Genomic DNA, 18,277 nt, shown 5'->3' with positions numbered 1-18,277 from the left:
AATTACTGTCTGCTCCACTAGCAGAAGGCTCCTGGGTCTGTCTTTTTGGGGGCTGTAGCACCAGCATTTGTCCCAGAGCGTGTCCTTAATAAATGTAGTTGGACAGAAGATGGAGAGATGGGGGAATGAGGGTGGGTGGGTGGGTGGATGGATGGAGGGTTAGCTGGGTGGATGAACGGGCAGACAACCAGATGGATGGCTGGATCCATGGGTAGACAGTTGGGTATTTCCATGCATGGACAGAAGGATGGATGGGTGGATGGATAAATATTGAATGGATGGGAGGAGAGATGAATGAATGATGGGCAAAGGAAGGAAGGGGAAAAGGGTGGATGAATAGATGGATAGACGATGGGTGGATGGATGGTGGGTGGAAGGAAGGAAGAGTAATGAATAGATAAATGGGCAGATGGATGGATGGATGATGGATGGATGGATGGATGGATAGATGAGTGGACTGAAGACAAATGGATGGAAGATAACTTTTTGGTCAAGGACCCCTTTCGCCCCAGGGTGGCTCACCGTTGACCCGCAGGCCATACTGCAGCTCTGTGTGACCTGCCACGTTGGATGCCACGCAGCGGTAGCTCCCAGCATCAGACAACTGGGCTCTCTCAATGAGGAGAACTCTGCCGTCGGCTGACACTGTGACTCCCTTCCGGGCTGAGACAGGCTGGCGGCCCTTGAACCAGGAGATGTCTGGGGAGAGAAGAGAGATGCAGGGGGTCCTGCCAGCCCTTCAGGGCCTGTGCACTGGGCAGTGTTGCCTGAGTCAGTGCCAAGGGCAGAGAGGAAGCACCATGGGGTGGAGGCTGGGGCAGCCGGAAGCAAGGAGAGTCAAAGCCAGCCTGGCGCCCTCCCGTTCTGCTTTANCCACGCAGCGGTAGCTCCCAGCATCAGACAACTGGGCTCTCTCAATGAGGAGAACTCTGCCGTCGGCTGACACTGTGACTCCCTTCTGGGCTGAGACAGGCTGGCGGCCCTTGAACCAGGAGATGTCTGGGGAGAGAAGAGAGATGCAGGGGGTCCTGCCAGCCCTTCAGGGTCTGTGCACTGGGCAGTGTTGCCTGAGTCAGTGCCAAGGGCAGAGACGAAGCACCATAGGGTGGAGGCTGGGGCAGCCGGAAGCAAGGAGAGTCAAAGCCAGCCTGGCGCCCTCCCGTTCTGCTTTAGAAGGGAACCTGGTGCACCCCAAAACAGCAGGCTCATAACTATGGACCGGTTGTGTCTCCAGCTTCCTGACATCTTCCCAGAACCCATCCCAGGACTTAGCAGGGCATTTGCCCCCATGGGACGGGGCAGTGACCCCAGGGCTCACTACACCAAGCAAACCTGGGTGGGCCCTCCTCCTGGGCCCAGCCTGTCTGCCAAACACTCACACCCAGCCCTAACCTCACTCTGGTCTGGAGAAGAGACCCAGACAGGCAGCGACTTGGAGGCCCCGTCCTCGCCCCCCGCCCTAGGGCAGCCCCGGGAAGTTACACCTCCAAACAGAAGCCCTGCAGGTTTGCTCCAGGCACCAACCCAAAGGCCCTGGGCCCTGGTGGTGCCTGGCACGGACTGGGCCCTGGGTGAACCACTGCTGAGAAGAGAAGGAAATGCAAGAAATAGGGACAAGAGCCTGCTGACTCCCTCCTGTTCTGTCTACAGCCGGAGTGGGCCCTGGAGCACTGGCCAGCCTCGTTAGATGGGGACCTGGGGCCGGCTGCAGCCGGGGCTTACCTGGAGGGGGCACGCCCGAAGCCAGACACTCCAAGGTCACTGAAGCATTTTCCAGCACTGCCTTGTTGGCCGGGCCGGGCTCAATGTTGGGGGGCACTAGGGGAGACAAGGAGTGCCCTCGGTGGGTGCAGGCTCCGGTAGGCCAGATCTCAGCCATCCCCGACCCTCCCAGGCTTCCTAAAGGGTCCTGGGCAATAAGAGCCCCCAGATGGCTCATGCCGTCTGACCAAGGAAGCCCACCCCTGGCCCCCTGCACAAGAAGAAAGGTGCTGGGCTGTGACCCTCCCTGCAATTGTACAAGGACCACCCCGGGGCCCACCTGGGAACAGCTGGGCCCCAGCCAGCAGCGGGGAGGTGGAACCCCAGACAGCCATGAAAAGGGTCTGCCCTCATGTGCAAGGGCATGAAGGAGACACAGAAACAAGTAAGATGAACCAAGGTGAACGGGGTTGCGGCCAAGGGTGTCCCTTAAAAACCCCACAGAAAACAGCCCAAAGGGGCTGAAGAGCACAAGGCTTTCCACTTCCAAAGTCAAGTGCACGCCTGTGATGTTAAAGCCCATGCCCCTCCGGACCCCCACAGTGACCCCAAGGGTCCTCAGGTGATCCGCCACCACCCGGCGCCCATGAACTCACCCAAGACCTTGAGCACCACGTCCCTCCTGCTCTCCCCAGCTGGGTTTGTGGCGGCACAGGTGTAGACGCCATCGTCCCTCAGGTCCGCCTTCTCAATCTGGGGTGGGGGCAGGGCAGCAGTGTGTCATGGGGGTGGGGGGTGCCCCGGGGCCCAGAACCGGAAGTCAGTCACGAGGAAGCTGGGACATGGCAAGTGGCCAGGCTGCTGCTGACCCCAGGAGCAAAAGTGAGGCTCACGTTTGGCTCTGGGGGCAGAGTGCTAAGCCACACACTTAGGTTCTAGGGAACCCCTCTGATCTTGGGGGCACTCTCCTTCCCCGACATTCTCCTTCTGGAGGTTGAAGTGCCTAGGACGTGGACTAGGCTAAAGGTGCCCTCCCCTCTTCAGGCCCAGCACCCAGGTCTGCTGAGCATTCCCCGGGCTGGGTAGGCTCTGGGCTCCTCCTTTCCCCGGGCTGCAGGGCCCTTCTGGGGTCTGTGGAGGGGCCACTCATTAATGAGTGGCCCCACTTATGCAAGACTGCCCCGCCAGGCCTAGGGCCCCTGCACATACCTGCAGGGTCCCCCCCAAGGCTGCCAGGGCCACCCCATCCTTCCACCAGCGGAGGCTTGGGGTAGGCACCCCAGTCCCTGTACACCGGAGGGTCACAGGCTGCAGGAAAGGGACTGTGACGTTGTCATCCCCGATGATGACCACCGATGGGAGCTCTGGGCGGGGGGAGAGGCAGGGAGGACAGGGTCAGGTTCAGGTCGGGTACAGTGGGCACCCAGCGGCCCTCTCAGTGCCTGGGAAGTAAGAAGTGATCTTGCAGGGCTGCCCTCCAGCCCCCCACTCAAGCTCCGCAGCTGGAGGGAAGAGTGCCAGCCTGGGAGCCGGTAGGTCAGGTCTCTCCTTTCTTTAAAAATTCTCCCATCCATCCACCACCCATTAATTGAGCATTTACTCTGTGCCCCAAATGGTACTAGGCACAGGGACAGCAAAGAATGTCCACTGTGTTGTCCCCTCAGAGCTCCCAGAGCTGGGCTGCAGTGATGGACAACCAAACAGGTACTCTCAACACAGCAGGTGGTGAGCAGAGCCAAGAGAGGGTGGGCAGTGTGGATCAGCACCACGGTGGAATCAAGGTGGGCTTCCTAGAGGAAGGGTTTTTTTTTTTTTGACAGACCTGAAAGATAGGGAGGAGCTAACAGGCGAAGAAGGAAAATGTTCCAGGCACAGAATCAGCATTTGCAAGCACGAAGGTGAGAGATCCGATGCATTTAAAGAGTTGAAAGAAGTTCGTGGTCTGCAGAGAGTGAGAGAAGGCTGGGGAGGAAAGTGAGGGCCTGTGGACCAGACTGATAACAAGCGTGATGAACAGCTAAGATCAGCCACCCATGCCACGTCCAGCCCAGAAGCACTGTCTAGAGAAGACCGGCCCCATGTCCCTCCCAGGCCCCTGGGCCTGCTGCAGGCACAGACGGCCTTGGGCCTTGGGCCCCACCTACCCTGGCCTCCTGGCCCCCCACCCGCATCACCCTCTTACCATGTACAGACAGCTCCACCTCGGCCCCTGCAGTGCCTGCTTCATTGGTGGCCTGGCAGGAGAAGAGGCCCGCGTGGCCCGGCTCCACGCGGTCGATGTGTAGCGTGGTCCCCTGGGACGCCACCTGCACTCCCATCAGCTCCTCAGCTGGGCGGCCGTTCTGCAGCCACCTGAGGTGGGTGGGAAGGGGGACAGGTCAGCCTGAGGCTGGAGAAGGCAGGGCCAGCAAGACAAGCCAGGAGGCCAGGCAGCATCTCTGCTCACACATCTCTGGCTCGGTGGCCTTTTGCCTACACCTGGAAAGAGGGGGCGTCTCCTGTCCCCACCTATCCCCAAAGCATGAGCTCTCTGCCCACAGCCCCTAGCCCCGGCCGGGCTTCCACCACCCCATACGCACTGGATGGTGGGCGCTGGGGAGCCGGAGGCCTGGCAGGGAAGTTCCAGGGGCTGTCCAACGAGGGTGGTCACCTGGCCCGAGCCTTCAGCCACCAGGAGCTGTGGGGGCACTGCAGACAGGGTCCCCCACCAGGTATTTAGAGCTGAGCAAACCTGGCCTAAGGCACCTCCCTCCAAGTCCCCAGGGTCCCCAGAGCAAGGCTTAAGCCACTGTCCACCATTCAAATCCCCCATAAATGGTCCCTCCTCCAGGAGGTCTTCCAGGACCACCCAAGATGAGGTGCATGGTCCTCTTGCTCCCCAGAAGCTTGTCCTGTTTATTCAGTGTCAGTCTCCACACCAGACCCAGGGCTCAGGACCCTGCCTGCCTTGTCTCCAAGTCCACACAGGCCAGCCCAGAATTGGTGTGCCTGAGGAACGTCTGTGGAATGGAAGACGACAGAACCACACCCAGCCTTGGGCCCCAGAGAGTCCTTGATAAGCATCCAGCCTGTGGACGAGGAGCAGCTCCTAGAAGGGGCTGCAGGTTCAGGCACACGGCAGGTGTGCGAGGAGGGGTCCCCGGCCCGCGTGACTCCGGTGGGGTGGGCCCAGGCTCACCCTGCACGTCCACGGCATACTGCAGCACAGCCTCTCCCGCGGGGCTGCTGGCCACGCAGCTGTACAGGCCTCCAGACGCCTCCCCCAGGCTCTCCAGGCTCAGCACACCGCCACCCACTTCCAGCCATGTCCCATTGCTCTCCGCCACGGGCAGCCCCTCATGGTGCCAGGACAGGGTCGGGGGCGGGTGGCCTCTGGCCACACACTCCAGCCCCAAGGGTCTCCCAGCCACCGCCTTCACTAAGTGTGGCCCTTCGTCAGCACCCTGGATGGTGGGCGGGACTAGGGAAGAGGCACAGGGAACTATTCAGGGACCAGAGTTTGAAGCCTGCCGGTTAAGCCCCTGGAGACCCCACATCATGGGAGGAGCCTCCTCCCTCACCTGCGCTAGCGGAAACCCTTCCTCCCAAAGCCTGCCCCGGGCCCCCCGCTGGAAGCACCTCTTCCCCCCTCTGCCCCTTGGCAGTACCCCTCCCCAACATCCCTGCACCTTCGGTCTGCCCCACTACCATCATAAACAGAACAATGACTGCTTAGTGCGTGTCTCCAGGAAACGGCACACAGTAGGTCTTGGTATCCGCTGGACTGAAAGTGATGGGTTCCCCAGACTTAAGATCAAAGCCGCTGTTCCCACAAGTCCCCACCCTGGCCTGCGATAGCAGACAGGATGACTAGGGCAGAACCCAGCCCAGATGGCCGTGATGGTGAAGGGGGCAGCCAAGCTGGAGGGCTTCTCACTTCCTCGTGGGGGAGGCCCCCACGTGGCTCAGCCCACGGAGCCCTCTCGGGAATGTGGGACGAGAATGGCCTGGTTTGGGTCACAAGCCCCTTTGGAAAGGTCGTGAAACACACCTACAGGGGCACTTCCCACTCGGCTTCCAGGAAGTCTGCAGATCCCCGAGTAAGGGTCCCCATGCTGCGTCTGGGCTTGCCCACAGACGCCACACAGCCCACCTTCCCTTTCCGGTCCTGGGGCTCCAGCACCCAATCCCCCTGCATCTTCAGGGGCCGAGCTCCTGCGCTGAGTCCTCACTAGGGGCCAGGATGAGCCCACGGGCCTGCATTCTGCCCTCCGTGTCTCACAGGCCCTGCTCAGGCCCCACCCCTGACCACGTACACACACCTTTTCTCTGCCTGACCTCGGAGCCACGCCCCTCACTGACCGTGGCAGACAGGTGGAAGCTGTGGCACCCCAGAGCCTCACCCCCCGCCCCGCTCACCCAGCCAGCAGTGGCTTGCTGCGAACCCCTGGCCACTCACCGTAAACCTCCAGCCTGGTGGCCTTCTCCATGACCCCCACAGCGTTGCTGGCCTTGCAGGTGTAGATGCCTGAGTCTGAACCTTGGGCCCTCCCAAGCTGCAGCTGCCGGCCGCCTCTGGTGTAGGTGACCTTGGGGCTTGTGGGCAGCGGGGCCCCGTCCTTGAACCAGATGATGTCCGGGGCCGGCACTCCTCGGGCCTCGCACAGGAAGCGCACCGGGTGGCCCTCGATGGCAACCACCTCGCTAGTCTCGTTGGAGCCCCAGATGGCGGGAGGTGCTGGGGACAGTGAAGGGGACACTCACGAGGAACCCTCCCACAGGCAGCTGGTGTCCCACCCCCCAGAGTGGCATGCTCATCACAAGCATTTCACACATCGTGGGCTTTGATTGCAGGAAAGAGGTGGAGTCTGGGGACAGAAGGAGAGGCCAGCTTAGGACACGCTGACGTGTAAAGCAAGCCAGGCCATCACAGCATGCGTGGAGGTTGGCGGGTGCAGGGCACGGCTGGGCTCTGGACCCCACCCTGCTTCTAACTGGCCATGAGACCTGGGTGAGTTACTTCCCCTTGCTGGGCCTCAGTCTCCCCATCTATAAAACGAGGAGCTAAACTCAATGAGCGGCTCCCACAGGGTGGGTCACAGGCCCCCAGTGGTACCAAGGGGACCCCCGGGGTGCGTGGCCACAGCATGAGTCGCAGTGGACTGGCTACCTGCACCCAAGTCTCCTTCCAGCTGCACTACAACAATGGAGGAGGCTGTTTGGTCCAGCTATGGACTCGACCTTCCCAGCACTTTCTCCCTGGCGCCCTGTACCACAGACAGCAACACAGCTCACAGAGCTCAGCGCCCTCTGCAGGCGGCTCATGTCCAAGCACTTCCAGGTCTTTCTTTTTAAAGATTTTATTTATTTATTTTTAGAGCAAGGGGAAAGGAGGGAGAAAGAGAGGGTGGGAAACATCAATGTGTAATCAGTTGCCTCTCACACGCCCCCGACTGGAGACCTGGCCACACAACCCAGGCATGTGCCCTGGCCAAGAATTGAACTAGCAACCTCTCAGTTCACAGACCAGCACTCAATCCACTGAGCCACACTAGCCACTGCTTAGGTCCCTTTCTTTTAATGCATTTGACTTTACAGCTTCCTCCCACCAAGGCCAAGTGGACCCAGTTTCCCACTTACAGTTGCAATATGGAATGTCCTTTTAAATAAATGTGCTTCAGTGCAAAGAGAGTGACTTCATTGGAAGAAAAAGTTAAAGAAACAATCACCCCAGGTGGTATTGGGATTGGTAAAACATGTGAAGCTGGGTCGGTCCAGACTCCCTCTGTCCCTCCCCAAGCTTTCACCAGACTGGGAGCTCACTGCTCGGGTCCCCGTTCCTGCCCTGTCCCTTGTCCACGCAGTGGGCAGCCAAGGGAGGCTTGGCGAGCAGCCTGGAGAGGGGGCCAGGCAGGGACTGTGCTCACTGTGGATCCTGAGCTGAAAGTCCTTCGCCTGCTGGCCGGCCGGGCTGAAGGCCACACACTGGTACCGCCCCTCATCCCCCAGGTGGCTGATGGGGATTCTGAGAACCTGGCCGTCCTCCTGCAGCTGGACGTGCGGGTCTCCGGGAAGGACAGGTCTGGAGAGACAGAGCAGGGCCAGTCAGGTGGAGGCACTGCAGGGGGTGGGCCACACAAAGGTGCGAATGGGCGAAGAGGCAAAATGGGCCACTCCCCTTGGGCATTTCGGGAAGTGGAGTTCTGACACCTGCCACGACATGGATGAGCCCGAACTACGTGCTGAGTGAAGGGAGCCGGACACAAAGGGCCACGTTGTGCCTGCACGAAGCTTATGTGACATACAGGTGCATTCACTGGGACAGGGAGCAGACGGGTGGTCCCCCGGGGGGGGCGGGCAGGGCAGGGACTGCTAATGAATACGGGGTCCCCTTCAGGAACATGAAATGTTCTGGAACGAGACTGGGGTGATGCTTGTGTTAATGCCACCGAAGTGTGGACTTTAGGGTGGTGAGTTTCAGGTTATATGGATTTTACCCAAACCCCCCGCCAAAAGAAAAAACAAGGGAAGTTAAGTGATGATGAGAAAACCCCGCTGGGAGAGAGCAAGGTCTCCCCTGGGTAACCCCAGGCTGGGGTGAGAGGGGCCCATGCTGCCCTCTGCCTGGGCCCTGGGGGCACGTGCAATGCCTGTCAAGCCCCCCATCCACCGGCCCGGGCCTGGGTGCCACCCCCACACCATCCACCAGACGGGTCACTCACTGACTGTCCTTGGTCCACTCCACCTGGGGCGCAGGGACCCCTGAGGTCCGGCATTCCAGCTCCACCTCGGCACCAGCCAGGCCCAGCACCTCCTGGGCGGCCCCAGCTCCAAGCACAGAAGGTGGGACTGGGGACAAGAGGGGGTGGGGGTGACACTGCTCAGACCTGCAAGCCCCACCCCTGCAGAGTCATTGCCTGTGGAGTCCCCCCAGTGTGCCCTTCCCTTCTCCCACATCCTGCCTGGGAAGCTCCCCCAAGCCCCTGGCTGCAGCGGGTCTCACCCTGGCTCCCTCGGCAGCCTGCACCACTCTCTTGTGGCACGCGATGTGACAGTCCTTATTGGAGTAGCCGACCAGGTGACTGTCTAATGTCTGTCTGGACAAGCATGCCCTCCACCTCAGCACACAGTGTCCCACTCCCCCCAGCCCACCGGGCCAGACACGCGTTGGGGCCCAGGCTTCACTCACTGAGAACAAGCAGCTCGAAGTCCCTCTGGGCGGTCCCGGCCTGGTTCTCCGCCCGGCAGGAGTAGAGGCCAGAATCGTCCTCCTGGATCCTGGGGAAGTGGAGGGCCCGGGCCCCGTCCAGGAGGCGGTGGCCACCCGCCTCGGGGAGCTGGACAGAAAAGGCCAGAGGGAGCTGGTGAGTGGCAGCAGCAATAAGGACACTGAGGCCTGAGGAGCTGGGCAGTGACTGAACCCGAGGCTTCTGACTTCTGGGACAGTGCTCTTCTCCCTCCCTCCCCCACCATGCAGTCCCCCAGGCTTCATCACGGACCTCAATCCTCCCCTGCCCTGAGCCCCAGTACATCCCCAAAGACACCCACCAGCTGCCCGTCCTTGAACCACACGATCTCAGGAGCCGGGAAGCCGGTCGCGTCACACTCGAGCGTCAGGGACTGCCCGGCCATGCCTGACACGTTGGCCCTGCGTCCATCCTCACGGATGCTGGGGGGCACTGGGAACAGGGAGAAGCCAAGGAATTCCCTTGCCCTGAGAGCCCCAGATGCCAGGCCTGGACAGGCGGCCCCAGGTTTGGGGGGCCCTGGCTGTGCCCGGGCTCTGCGCCCCTCTCTGACGCTGAGTTCACAGGATGCTGGATCCATCTAGTTCTACACTCAACCTGCTGTCGTGGTCCCTGCGAGGTCCTGAGTCAGAACCTCTGAAGGCAGGGCCCTGGTATGTCTCCATAACAAACTCCCCAGTCACTGCCGGGCAAGCCGGAGCAGAGGGCGGCAGTGGAGGGAGAGGGCTCCCCATCCTCTGCACACAGCACCGTGGGTGGGGTGGGGAGCTCTGGGGAGCTGAGGGAAGGACACGAGCCCCAGGTCACTTCCAGCAGGTTTCAGCGGAGGTGGGCCATCGGTGCTCACTTTAAAATGATGTCACCACTAGACCATTTTAAAGCCACTAACGGAGTTCCAGGTTCTCCCCCTAACACTGTCTCTGTGGGGAGTCTCTCTGGGGCCAGGGGGTGGGGGGACCCACTCAGCCTTCCTCTGTCCCAACACCCTCAGGCCCGCCCCACCCACAGGCACTGAGGCAGCCTGCAGCCGCCCCTCCGGTGAGCTCGGTACCAGCTAGAGGCACCGAGCAGTGCTGGCTGCCCAGCCCAGGGCCCTGCTCACCATAGACCACCAGCTTGGCCCTCCTGGATGCAGAGCCCGCCTCGTTGGTGGCCTGGCACTCGTAGTCTCCGCCGTCGGTGGGAGAGACTGAGGCCAGGAACAGAGAGCCTTCGTCCAGCACAGCCAGGCCCGGCCGGCTGAGCAGGGGCTCTGAGGACGGGCCCTTCCGCCACATGACCCGTGGCTTGGGTGTCCCTGGCCAGGCAAAGGGAGTCATCAGTACGAACACCCAGCCCTCTCCCCTCCACACGCACACGGTCCCCTGGGAGTACATTGCCGACACTCTCCACCCAAGGCTGCAAATCCACAGCCTCCCCCCAGTGCCCTGGGGGCCACAGCACAGGAGCCAAGAGCTCTTAGAGGCCCCGCACCTCTGGAATCACAGCCCACCGGCATGCCCACGCCCCTGGCCGGCCCTGTGTCTTCCTTTCCCCCACCACTTCCAACTTTCCCAGGGACAGAAGTTAGTGTCCTAGCTTAGGTTTCGTCACCTATTGCCCCCACAAGGGTCGGGGTCTTCTCTTTGTCCCCTGCTGCCCCCCAGTGGCAAGCCCAGTGCCCGGCACAGAGTAGGTACAGAGGAAGCAGGGGAGCTAGTGGGGGCCACCCTCCTAAAGTCACAGGGCAGCAGCCTCAGCACCTCTTCAGCCCAGCCAATCGCCTCTGCCCCTACTAGTCGCCAGGACTCTCCATTGATCATTGCTGATGCTCATTATCATCAGTGCCCCTCACTTCACCTGCCATCGCCTCTGCAGGGCGGCCGCCTTTTGTAGGCACAACCGCTCAGTCCCCGTCACTCCTTCAGAGGAAAGGCCATCAGAGGGAGGGGTGGGCTCCCCCACTGGGTGGGCCTGGGGGCCAGGGCCAAGATATAACACACTCAAAACACCCTGGGTGTCACCTCCTTCAGGACGTCCCAGCCCCACTCTCCTCTGTACCGGCTGCTCCTCCGCCATGTGCTGGGGCCCTGCCTGCTGGCTGGGAGGGAGAGGGAGGGCCCCCTCAGCGCATCTCTGGGCAAGCTAACCCCACCCGAGGGGTCTGTTTCCTTGTAGAGCCCCCTTGGGTTTCCTGTCGGAGTGTCCCACTGCTAGGGGCCTGCTCCCCTACGGTGGGGACACATGCACAAACACACACAACACGCCACACGCCCCTCCCGGCACTCTCCGCCTCTCCAACAGCTCCGCCCACCTTCTCCCATGCAGCCATGGCCCAGGGACCAGGACTTCAGAGCTGATGGCCTGGAGGGGCCCTGGGTTTTGAACCCTGGAACTTTCCCCCCCGTTATTTACGTTAGTAGTTTTTAGTTTTTTAATCGGTCGTACAGAAGATAGAAGATCCGGGGGGCACACCAGAAAGGCAACCTTCCTGGCTGGTGGTACGGAGGTTAGCAGGTGGGGGTGAGGGCGGGGAAGAAGTGCCAAAACTGGAGCTTTTCTTGATGCAAACAGCATAAACAGACAAAAATCTAGCCTTCGAGAGCTCTAACCATAGGGCTACACTGCAGGGGAAGATTCCGGGGGACTCAGGGCTATCCCTGGAAACACGTCCCCCACCTTTGCGCTCCCATTTGACAGAGGCCACAACAGGAGCAGCCCATGTCAGGTCCTGTCCCACCCAACGAGGAGGCAGGAGGGGTCCCCACCGCAGGTACCAGGGCTCCTACATCCCAGATCCTCCAGGCTCAGCGCTTTCTGCTTTAGCTCTTGGGGCCATCCAAGGCCACTGTCAGTTGGCTGCTGACTGCCAGTGCCCAACACTGCCCAACAGGCAGCCGTTGGAAAAGGGAGGCGGCCAGGGGGCAGGTGCCGGCCAGGGCAAGGAGGAGGACTGAGGAGGCTGAAGGAGGCTGAGGAGGCTGAAGTCTAGGCCAGAGGACTCGCCCTTGAATGTGGGCAGCCCTGAGGTACCAAGGAAGGCAGGCCTCTGGCTGGGTGGGTCCCACCTCTGGACACTAGAGACCAGCTGCTTGCTGTTACCAGAGACCGACACAAGGTGGTGCCACGGTCAAGGGCCAGGCCACCAGTCTGTCCAGGCGGGTGGCTCTGCAGACAGGACTCTGCAGGCAGGCTCCCACCACTCCCTCTGGGTGCCTGCCTCCTACCTGCCTCTCCCTGGGTCCGGTCCAGGGACTTTCCTGGGCCCCGTGGCCCGAGGAGGCACAGCTGGGGCCAGAACCAGCTCCCTGCCAGGCTTCACATGGCTGGGCAGGCTCGGCCCCGTACAGCTATCTGGGCCCCACCCTGAGCGGCTGCCCCAACGGGGGCCTCAGAGGGGCTGGTTTGCCCAGGACCCATGAATCCACGCTCTGTGAGAAAGGCTGGGGCGTGGCGAGAGGCGGGGCCACTGGGCTCCCATCCGCAAGGGCCCTCGGGCCTTCCCGGCCCTGGCCCGGTCTGCTACCATGCCCAGGTGCAGGGGGAGCTGGGGGCTGGAGCCAAATACGCCACATTTTGTGAGGCACCTTTGGGCTGTGTGACCTCGGGCAAGCTGCGTAACCCCCCTGTACCTGGATGGCCCCTAATGAAAAAGCTAACACCCATCCCATAGGGTGCCGATGGCAGGAAATGCCTGGCCCACCGCGACCTACGGCACTGCCCACCGCGTGTGACCCAGGGCACGGGGAAGTGGGTGGAGGCTGCCCCCCTGCCCACCCACCCGGCCCAGCCTCACCTCTGGCGGGGCACGGCAGGCTGGCGTTCTCTCCTGCCACTCTCTCCAGCAGCCCGTCGGTGTCATCAGTCCCCCAGTACGGTGGCTCTGGTGGGAGGAGACATGGCCACACTCATACCCGTGAGCCCAAAGACTGGGCGCTCCCCCAGGGCCGTGGGGAAGGTGTCCTCCTCCAAAGCCGCAGCCGGACATAAGAGGGTGCAAGCCCTGTGCTCCAGCCCTCAGCCACAGAACAAGTGAGTCGGGGCCAGTGGGGCTGGCTGCCCCCGGCCCCCCAGTGTGGCCACTCACAGCCACCAGGGCCACACAGGGCCCCAGGGGCTCCACGGGCCAAGCTCGGGCTGCCACCCGCTCTGGCAAACATCGCTCTTCCCTGCTCTGCCCCTCCAGCTGCGCTTTGCTAGTATAACTTCGTAACAGTAAAAATGGTCCAGACCTTTGTATGGTCCACCGGGCACTTTGCACACCTCCTCTCACTGACCTCACATATCATCAAACCCACTTCACAGGCGAGAAAGCTGAGGTCAGAGTGTGAATGACCGGTCTGCGGTTATCCAGCTGGTAAGGGGGGGAGGTGGGCCTGGGCGCACGCCCTGCCCTTCAGTCACTTTCCACGGAGCCTTCTGTCCACCTCGGACAGGGTGCCACGGGGCCGACAAAGGCTACCCAACACCTGGCAGCTGGGGGCTCGGGGGAGGGCAGGGGCCAAGCAGGCCCAGGGCCCCAAGAGCCGACAGGCCCCTCAGAAGCCCAGGCTGTGGCTGGGAAGGTGGGAGCGGTGAGCTCTGGGGCTCAGGGACTCACCCAGCACCCTGAGCTCCAGCTCCCAGGAGGCCACCCCAGCGCCATTGGAGGCCTCACAGCGGTACATGCCGGCGTCGGAGGTTCGAATGGCTGCGAAATGGATGGAGCCCTCGGGCCCGCTGCCCCGAAGGGCCACCCCATCCTTGGACCAGTTCAGCCTGGGCAGTGGGGTGCCCTCGGCTACGCAGTTCAAGTCCAGTGCTTCCCCCACCAGGGCCTTCAGGACCCGAGGCCCCGGCTGCACCTGCGGAGGGACTGACAGGGAGGGGTTCAAGGCGGGGCCCTGGGTGAGAGGGTCCCAGAGCCCAGACCTGTGGAGCAGACTCCCCTACCCCTCCCCACCCCGACCCACCCCTGAAACCCTCTCCACTCCCTACCTCTCACCCCCATGCCAGGCCCAAGTTCACCCAACACCATTTGATAACCACCCGTGGGAAATCTGTTAGTGCCAGATGGGGAAACTGAGGCCCAGGGGTGGTGGGACTGACTCGGGGTGGATGGCACAGTGAGGAGGCAGCAGGCCCAGAGGAGCAGGGTCTGCCCCTCTCTGCCACAGGGCCCTGCACGGCCCGAGCCGCGGCTTCCCCTCCTCACGGAGTCCCCAGGGGATGGAAACAGCGGCTCCAGCCCGGCCCCCGGCCGGGCCTGGCACGTGGTAGCCGGTCACTGCTGTCGCTCGTCCCCACCTCTCTCCGCCTGAGCTCAGGGAGGCTGGTGGCGGTCATTTCTGTCTCCTGCGTGTTTTTAAGTGACAGTCCTGCCCCCCTTCTCATTCTGTCCTTCCCAGGGGCAGGTCGGGCCACACCCATTTGCAGGTGAGGAGAGGAGGCTCTCAAAGGTTCTGTGACTTGGCCAGAGTCACCCACTGCCTCGGCTGGAGCAGCCCCAACCCTTGGTCTGTGAGACCTGGACCCGAGGCAGCCTCCTGGGGGTCTGGATCAGGTGGGTCCAGGAAACCCCATGGGCCGCCCTGTTCTGGGTGCTGCACAGGAGACTGAGACAAGTGTCTTGGACCCGCAGGGGAAGCTGAGGAACACCCACTTGCTTCCCAGCTTTGGAGGAAGAACCCCCCCCAAAAATCACAAGGGGCCCTGGCCCCTGGGCAGAGAGCAGCCCTGTGGCCTAGAATACGAGGTGTACATGTCTCATCCACGTCTCGTCCATGCCACCCCACACTTGCTGAAAACAATCACAGCTTCCACTAGGCTGAGCACCTGACATCATCAATACCCCTTCTGACGGCTACAGGATAAGCATTTTACAGAGGAGGACACGAAGGCTCAGAGGCCAAGCAGCTGGCCCAAGGTCACACAGCTTGTGGGTGGAAGAACCTGGCTTCAGCCCAACCCAGCCCTGCCCATTGCCCTGCCCCCTGCCACCTCCTCTCTCTCCTGGGCTGGGAAACCTCAGTGGGCCTTGGGGCCCCTCCCCCGCTGAACTTCAGTCCACCTGCTGAAGTTCAACCCCTCTCTCTGCTGTGAACCGGGGAGTTCGCTTAGATCAGGGGCCAGCTTTTTCTGTCAAGGGTCAGAGAGCAAAAATTTTAGGCCCTGCAGACCAGATGGCCTCTGTGTCAGCTACCCAACTCTGCCTTCTGGTGTGAAAGCAGCTACGGACAAAAGGCACAGGAATGCCAATGACGCTGGAACTGGAATGTCGTCTAATTTCCACATGTCACAAAATATCGTCGTCCTTTCCCCCATTTATAAACAGATGCCATTCTCTACTGTGGGCCACGTGAAAGCAGGAGGTGGACCAGATGGGGCCCAAGGGCCTTGGATGGTGGACACTCTGCCCCCACCTGTGACTCCTTGGGCTCCTGGAGAGAGATGACATACCCTGCCTCTTTGGTGGCACAAACCCACCGCTGGCTTCTGTGAATGGGGCCTAGGCCACCAGATGGGCTGGGAACCAGAACCCCTTTGTGGGTCCCTGTTACAACCCCAAGTCCCCACTGCCTTAGGCCGCTGCTGGGCCCCGCCCTCTGTGCTCAGGGGGCCTCTGGAACCGCATCTCCAGGCCCCAACCACCTCGGACGGGGAGAGAGGGGGGAGGAAGGGAGATTCGGCTCCAGACAGACAGGAAGTGGGGATAACAGGGGCAGTGCTGGGGGACCCCAGCAAGAGGTGGCAGAGCTGGCAGGTCCGCCCCTGGGGAGGGGCACCAGGAAGGCCTTGAAGGACAGGACGAGGTGATGGGTGTGACAGGAGCCACCAGCAGGGCCCTACCTTGCACCCCGAGGATGTAGCGTCGGGAGGCTGACCCTGCGGGGTTACTGGCTCTGCATTCGTAGAGGCCGCTGTCCCGGGCCAGGGCCTGGGCCAGACGCAGGGAGCCCGACGGGAGAAGGCGAAACCTGAAGGAGAGTGGAGCACTGGTGAGACCCCCACCGACCCCAGGCCTCAAGACCCAACTCAAGCCTGCCACCTCCCCCAGGAAGCCTGCTGGGACTAAAGCAGTGCCACCACCCACCCTTCACGCCTCCTCCTGCCCCACCTCCACTTCCCTGAGCTGCCAGGCCAAGGCCAGGTCCCACCCCAGCCAGTGAAACAGAGAGCACTGAACTAGGAGTCTGACAGCTTCGGTTCAAGTCCAAGCTTTGAGCCTTTCCTAGCTGGATGAGGAAAATCCCTTCCCCCCAAGGAGCCCCTATTTCCTTATCTATAACATGGACACACTACGGGGCTGGGGCTGGTGAACAGATCCCCCCCCCCCCCCATGGGCTCAGCCCAGGGCCAAGTGCCTGCTGACCCCCCTCCTCTAATGCACACCTGTGCAGTTCCTCCACCCTACCCCAGGTGGGGATGGGGGGGGGGGGATGAGGCTCCATTTGGAGGCCTTTCCCGAGGCTTTGGGGGGAACCTGCCAGCCTGAGGCCCCTGTGTCTAAGGGCCAGGGGGAGCCGGACCCCAGACCCAAGATTCTGTGGTGGTCCATCCGGTGTGGTGTGGGGCCTCTGGGGGGAAGCTGGGGAGGCCCATCAGTGCCCTCCCGCATCCAGCCCACCTTGCTGAGTCACCTAGTCCTACCCCACAGGGGTCTGGGACCCCCAGCCAGGCACGTGCAGCTGGGCGGGACCCTGGGGGCCCCTGCAGACATCACATCACCACCACATGTGCTGGCTCCTTGAAGACCCTGATCCCATAAACAGAGAGGGTAGCTGCGGCCACTGGCCCCAGCTGGCCCCAAGTGCAGGTGGCCTGCCTGCTAGGAGGTGGTGACTCCAAGCCCCACCCCCCTGCCTGTGCTCACCGGGGTACAGCCGGGCTCTAGAGCCCAGCAGGCCTAGGCTACAGGCCTGGTCCCCACTCCCCCTTCTGCTGCTGTTGAGCCTCAGTTTCCTCTTCTGCAAAATGGGGGTGACAGTAATCCCCATCTCCCAGGCAGCTGCAAGCAAAGTGCTAGACATGTGCTCCTTGGACAGGTCATTCATGCTGGCAGTTCACACTGTGTGGCCGTGGGTCACTCACTTTGCCCTGCGGGGCCCCGTGGCCCATCTGTAAAGTGGGGGAGTAACCCCTTGTCCAGCCACCCCCCTCCTCCAGTTTGCCTGGAGCAGCCAGCAGGGGCAAGTTCTCCGAGGTCAGCTGTGAGTGACACACTGGGCAGTGGTCTCCAGGGCCCCGGTAGTGGACGGGGCCACCTAGGGGGCTGGTGTTTGCTGTGCGGGGCTGGGCCGGCACATAACCTCTCTGTGCCCCTGTGGTCTCCTATGGAACTCGGAGGCAGCAGCGGGGCTCACGCCCATCAGAGGGCTGTGCAGACAGCTGAATGACCTCACTCACAGCCCCGCGCCCGGAACAGGGGAGTACTCAGCCGAGGTCAGCTGTTACCACGGTGACAACAGTGCATCCATAAACAATGAGCGATGCAGTTTTGTTCAGTTTAAAACACATGGATGGCATCGTGGGTACATGTGTAGGTCTAATTAGTCCATTTCCACAGCTTAGAGTAACCCCCTCGTGTGACCACACCACACCTGACCCACCTCGCCCCGTTGTAGCGGACATTTAAACGTGTGGATGTTTTCCTTTCCTTCCTTCCGCCCCTCCTTCATTCTCGTCTTTCTCGTGCCCCCACGTGCAGCAGCCGAGCCCCGGGCCCCAGACGGAACGCCATCAGCTCTGGCAGGGAGAGGCCTCTCCTGTCTGTGTGGGAACACGCAGACCCCCAGCCCCGCCCGGAGCCTGATGGGGGGCAGGAAGGCGGTCTGCCAAGGCCCCAGGTGGCTCTGGGACAGGGGGTCGGGGGACCACCCCTTGGAAGCACGGCTCAGGGATACAGGAGTGTCCCCACCCTGAGAAGCAGCCCAGCACGGCGGAGCTGAGGTGACAGCAGAGGGGCAAGAACAAGTGGGGGGGGTGACAGAGAGGTGACAAGTGGGGCCGTGACAGTGGAGGCCCTGGCATGAACCACCCTTCTGCCCCTTACGGGCTGACCTGGGGCCAAGGGCTGCACCTCCCTGAGCCACCGAGTCCGCGTCGGGAGACACAGGAGATGGCGAGTACTGAGCGACGTGACACAGGCAAAGCCTACGGTGCCTGGGACACATGCTCAATAAACGCACGGCCCTGCTCTCGGTAAGGAGCCCCACCCATCGTGCCTGGGCCCCAGTCTCCTGTGAGCCCAGCAGCCCTGAGCAGGTCCAAAGTGGAGGCAAAAGGCTGCAAGTTCCCATGTTTGTCCCAGGGACAGGTGGGCACCTTCCCTGCGAGGCTCCACTCCCTCGACGTGGCATCTCTCTTTATGCTTTAGCTGAATAACACTGACA

General features: G+C 61.9%; 1 protein-coding gene across 1 annotated transcript in view; it reads right to left on the bottom strand.

Annotated features, from left to right (window-relative positions):
* HMCN2 (hemicentin 2) overlaps nt 1-18,277 on the bottom strand; it is a 134,134-nt gene that overhangs the window by 58,611 nt on the left and 57,246 nt on the right. The window contains exons 23-38 of the mRNA XM_037036894.1: nt 15,735-15,862; nt 13,507-13,761; nt 12,703-12,789; nt 10,030-10,224; nt 9,229-9,359; nt 8,870-9,017; nt 8,403-8,529; nt 7,608-7,762; nt 6,140-6,418; nt 4,880-5,161; nt 4,281-4,389; nt 3,884-4,053; nt 2,911-3,065; nt 2,358-2,454; nt 1,723-1,818; nt 523-699 (exon numbers count right to left, since the gene is read on the bottom strand). Coding sequence (XP_036892789.1) covers nt 523-699; nt 1,723-1,818; nt 2,358-2,454; nt 2,911-3,065; nt 3,884-4,053; nt 4,281-4,389; nt 4,880-5,161; nt 6,140-6,418; nt 7,608-7,762; nt 8,403-8,529; nt 8,870-9,017; nt 9,229-9,359; nt 10,030-10,224; nt 12,703-12,789; nt 13,507-13,761; nt 15,735-15,862 — 2,591 coding nt within the window. The remainder of the gene's footprint in view (nt 1-522; nt 700-1,722; nt 1,819-2,357; nt 2,455-2,910; nt 3,066-3,883; nt 4,054-4,280; nt 4,390-4,879; nt 5,162-6,139; nt 6,419-7,607; nt 7,763-8,402; nt 8,530-8,869; nt 9,018-9,228; nt 9,360-10,029; nt 10,225-12,702; nt 12,790-13,506; nt 13,762-15,734; nt 15,863-18,277) is intronic.

Source organism: Sturnira hondurensis, unplaced genomic scaffold, assembly GCF_014824575.4.
Source record: "Sturnira hondurensis isolate 20B ecotype Veracruz unplaced genomic scaffold, ASM1482457v3 Scaffold0022908, whole genome shotgun sequence".
Taxonomy (NCBI): domain Eukaryota; kingdom Metazoa; phylum Chordata; class Mammalia; order Chiroptera; family Phyllostomidae; genus Sturnira; species Sturnira hondurensis.
Note: the sequence above shows the minus strand (reverse complement) of the source record. Positions and strands in the feature narration are given on the sequence as shown.